The sequence below is a fragment of the Ciona intestinalis genome, unplaced genomic scaffold (genome assembly GCF_000224145.3).
Source record: "Ciona intestinalis unplaced genomic scaffold, KH HT000063.1, whole genome shotgun sequence".
Taxonomy (NCBI): Eukaryota; Metazoa; Chordata; class Ascidiacea; order Phlebobranchia; family Cionidae; genus Ciona; species Ciona intestinalis.
The window spans coordinates 4904-9796 of record NW_004190385.1 but is presented as its reverse complement, the minus strand read 5'-3'; the positions used below and the strand labels follow the sequence as shown (position 1 = coordinate 9796).

The 4893-nt window shown below is 39.8% G+C and overlaps 1 protein-coding gene across 1 annotated transcript; it reads left to right on the top strand.

Annotated features, from left to right (window-relative positions):
• LOC778588 (homeotic protein empty spiracles) lies at positions 1 to 4312 on the top strand. Its single transcript, XM_002123804.5, has 3 exons — positions 1 to 1125; positions 3475 to 3662; positions 3909 to 4312. The coding sequence occupies exons 1-3, from the start codon at positions 177 to 179 to the stop codon at positions 4146 to 4148; spliced, it is 1377 nt and encodes a 458-aa protein (XP_002123840.1). The 5' UTR covers positions 1 to 176; the 3' UTR covers positions 4149 to 4312.
• Positions 4313 to 4893: the final 581 nt, after the last annotated feature.

The window sequence follows — 4893 nt, the reverse complement described above, 5'->3', positions numbered from 1 at the left end:
CTATTCTTAGCTATTTTACCAAAAACACAACGAGTTGCTGTTTTTATAGACTTAAAACAGATACGGCAGTTTAGCGTATATACGAATTGAATTAAACAATTATATAAAATATTCTAACATTTACTTATTTTTAGAATCTGAATAGCCGTTTCGCGTTTCTGATCAAACAGAACAGAATGATTCTTAACCAATCCCACCCCCCTAATCAAGTAGGTGACCGCGGTTCGTATCTCACCCAGCATAAAACCGGATTCGACATCGCGTCACTGGTGTCATCGGACCCAAAGACGTCACCAAAGCTATCTGTGACGTCATCCCACAGCGAGATTTTGGAAAAACTTTATAAAAGCGGGAATTTCAACTCTGGTAGGTTCCACCCGTACAGTACATCACCCCAGAAGTCGATGTCAAGAGCGAACCTGACTTCATCAAGCCCCGACAGCGGTTCCGACGATTACCACAGGCATAAAAAGTATCGGCGACACCGGGATTCGAACCCAAGGTCCCCGGATTCCACCCAAGACCACACAACCACTAGGAACGAGCGATTAACCCCCGATGCCCCAACTTCGCCGCATAATGAACGCAAATCCCCAAGGGACCCCTACCGTCCCTTCAGCGGGTCTAACCTTCCATCTTACATGCATAACACCCCGTTAGCAGCTGCAATGGCGGCAGGGGTGCTCCCATTCCCTCTTACCCCATTCGGGGGGCAACTACCTCCAACTACAGTCCCCCCATCACCAACCGTTACCCCACCCTACCACACCTCCCCTACCCCGACCCGACAGACAACCCCGAAACCCCACCCCCCTAATCCCCTACCCTCCCCGCCCACCGACCCCGTCACGCTTGAACGAATTTCCCGCCAAGCTTTCATCCAAGCTGCCACGTCATCCCTCAACCCTCCGCCATTTTCGATCCCACCAGGATTCCAACAAACTTGTCTTCAGAGATACCCTGGTTCGCCCCCAAACCACCAATTCGACCAAGTTGCTGGGTTAGCTCTACGTGGGGCGTTCGGAGCCCCCCACCCTCCTTTGCCCCCCACGGCCCCCTACAACCCGTGGTTATTACGTCACGCATCTGCTACGTCATCAAGACCGTTCCCGCCACACTTTGCTGGTGAGTGATTGTGACGTAACAATATTAATTTTGGCGCAAACTTTATTAAACTTAGATCATAACATTTGTTTATATACTCCTTAAACATGCTGTTGCTGAAGATTTCTTCGTGTGGTTTTTGGCCGTTTGAAATCACATTCACGAAAACTGCCAAAACATACCTTTTAACCTTTAATATCTTGTTTAAAATAGATTTTTTTTGAAACCTAAATCTACATTAACCGTTTTTATAATATCGCTGCTAAAATGTTTCGCCTAAAAGTTTCCGATGTTTTTGTCAAAACATCAGCCGCCATTTTTAAATTTACATCGGGAAAATCGGCGGGAATTAAACGCCTCAGCCCCCGCGTTGGGTTTCTAATTTCCCCCAATGTCTCACAGCACAGGATCCACGTATTTAATGCACTTGTTAATAAGTAGGTAGGTTAACTATTCTAAACTTCATTCCCACGAACCAGGGTACTTGAACCGCCACATTAACTCGCTATAGTGAATGTTAATCCATGAATGAAATAAATACAAGTTTTGTACCAAGACATGAGTGCTAAAACTACATTACGATAAAACGTTAAACTATTATCTAACGTTGCAAAGCAGGCTTTAAACTGTAATAAATCCGGTGAATTAGGCTCTGATGATCTAATGTTAATGAAGTTGGACGATTCCCGTAACCAGTTAAAGTTAGAATCAAGCGCTACGAAATACTTAGCCCAACAAATATTTTCCTATAACAGATATATTTCACCTAAATATTTACAAGAATTTATCTTTCGATAAAAACTTGAACTAAATTTTATTAAAACCAACATTTCGTCTGCCGTACGACGGAAACTTCTTTAGAATTATGGTGAAAATGGTTGATAAACGGACAGTTGAAGTTCGTTTCCCACCAACTTCGGTCGTTGGTCAGCGTTTCAAAATCTTCAATGTCGATCATCGATCTATTTATTCGTTAGTTTAAACGCGACAAATGTTTCTAAAGCTTGATGTATATAATTGTAGCGCGACTTGGTATAAATATCTTATCAGGATAAGATGGTCCAGGTTTTCATTTTATTTTATCGTCCTCTTTATAAACCGTATCCCTGCGACTTTAAAACAGCGTTGGTACCGGTCTATCTATACACTTTACCGCAAAGTACTTTATTTTAATAGTGAGTTATGTATACATACACTGTGTGTTGTAGATATTTCATAAATTTAATCTTTTTAGAAGCATTTACTTTAAAATCACCAGTTCGAAATGTTCAAAAAACAAAACAAGCACGGGATCAGAATATGGGATATTATGTTCTAACAAAGTAACAGTATGCACAGTATTATAATGTTCGTGGCAAAACACTTCAACTGAATGCCGCAACCGTTAACTTCTAAACACAGATCTCACCCTTTGATCTTCGTCTGCAAATTAACGATAATCGACCCTGAGATAAACTTAAAAACAAACATAACCTCGTATGTAACGATCCATTAATCACCCCCTACCCTATAACACGGCACCGAATCCTTGGTAATACGAACTGCTGATAAGAATCACAACCGACATAACGCCCGCCCATAAATTACAGTAATTGATCATAATTTATAAAACGTTAAAATAAATAATTTTGTTTTCTTAACAATACAAAACGTTATATTTTGTTCGTTTTATAATGTTTCTATGTTAGAGTGTAACGATGGAGATATTTTTTGCAAATAATATTTACAATAAATAAAGAAGTAAACCGCGAAAAAAGCGTGAAGCGCCGTTTCAAAGCGGATGTGACGTCACAATGAATCATTTTAATTCTACAAACGTTCAAGGTTAAAATCGCGATCGTTTGAAGATTAACACCGGGAGAAAATATCATTTCTTCTATCTATATTATTGCGTCACAAAACGCATTATCGCGTCATAAACACATTTGTTGCGGCGACAATCAACAAACCCTTAGGCTGTCCGGTGTGAGAGAACAAACCGCGTGTGTGACGTCACAATACCCATGGTTTCCGACACAAAGGAAATGTTCTACAATACACGACACCATGTTCCATATGTTTAATTAATTAATTAAAACCGTTTAATTGTTGGGTAAATTAACAATGAAACAAATTTATCAATGCTAGCATTGTGACGTTGGTTTCTACCATTATTACGTTTGTATAATCGGGTGGGGCAAGATGGGACATGTTTTCATAACATTTTTCGTCCCATTTGGTAGCAAACAAAGATTATTTATAAGGATATATAACCGTATCCATTTTACACCAAACTACGATCACTTTTTGAAAATTAAACATATTTAAAATGTAAATTCTAACACCCTATGTTACGTCATAAACGACCTGAACTAACCCCCTTGTCTACAGACCCTCTACTACGCGCGAGGTTCGGCTTATTGATGGCGAATCCATTTCAACGAAAACCGAAGCGGATTCGAACCGCGTTTACACCGGGTCAACTGTTAAGACTTGAACACGAGTTTGATAAAAACCATTACGTGGTTGGAGCTGAACGTAAACAACTTGCAAATAACCTCAAGTTGACGGAAACTCAGGTAATTCATGCGATTTTTATGTTTGTGGTGGTTTATAATGTTTCGATGTGCTTATAAGCAAGCACGAGCCGTATGGAACTTGCCCTGTTCTGCGAGGATAAATAAGTTACATTTATACAATCATACAAAAGTTACCAAATTGACTTTATCGCCTCAACCAGAAAATATCGGATATTATGTGCTAACGGCATCCATTGTACCCCACCCTGCTCTTTATGAAAGTTAACCCCTTACTTTGCTTTACAGGTGAAAGTTTGGTTCCAGAATCGTCGAACGAAGTTCAAGCGACAACGAATCGAAGAGAAAGGTAGCGGGAAAGGGGAAGTCCCCCAGGATTACGTCATATCCGAGGACGAAGAATTCGACGACGAAGAGGAAGTGACGTATCCACCTGTCAATCAAGCGTCAATCAATCAAAATGACATTCAGGAACCCGGGTTTAAAGCGTCGAACGATTGTGACGTAACGCAAGCGTCTATGACGTAATAATAAGATCATTGTTTGTATCGAGATGCATGTTGCTGTAGTAGTTCGTTCCATACGTCATCGTTACGTCATAAACTGCGAAATGCGTAGTTGTATGACGTCACAAACAATGACGTCATTGTCGTAACTTTTGTTTCGAGATTTGAATAAAAATAAGATTTCTATAAAAGTTTCTTTAATTAATTATTCTGGAAATAGAAAGAAATTCTCCATTGCGATTAATAGATGGCACTGTGACGTCACAGTGCTATTTCTGTTAAAAGACCTGGACGCGATTCGCGGTTGGACGCGAAGTGGTAATTGTACTTTATATATGGAATAATTAGCAATCGTGGGGGGATTTCCATGGCAGATTATTATGTTTATTATGAGAAAGTGTGGGTTTAGAAATGTCATGAATTATATTTGTTTCTTAGGTGTAATATATTTCTACGCTGTGGTGTAAACGCAGCTTAAAGAACAAACAAAGAAATATCTACGCTGACCTGCACTGAACAACGCTGGGTGTAGATATTGCTTTGTTTGTGCTTTTTCACGCTGTCCAATATTTCTTCGATATTTTAAGCGAAGTTTACATTACAGCGTAGCTCGTCTCGGTGTAAAAAGAACATACAAAGAAATATCTACACCCAGCGTTGTTCAGCGCATGCTATAGCGTGTCAAACATTTTTCATTTGTTTTATATTTTTGAATTTATTTCTAGAACAGCAGCTTCTAGAATTAAAGTGAACAATTGAGATATCGT

Coding starts and splice junctions, on each gene's coding strand:
- LOC778588 (XM_002123804.5), top strand. CDS start 177: ATGATTCTTAACCAATCCCACCCCCCTAATCAAGTAGGTGACCGCGGT. Junction 1,126..3,474: donor GTTCCCGCCACACTTTGCTG/GTGAGTGATTGT, acceptor CCTTGTCTACAG/ACCCTCTACTACGCGCGAGG. Junction 3,663..3,908: donor TCAAGTTGACGGAAACTCAG/GTAATTCATGCG, acceptor TTTGCTTTACAG/GTGAAAGTTTGGTTCCAGAA.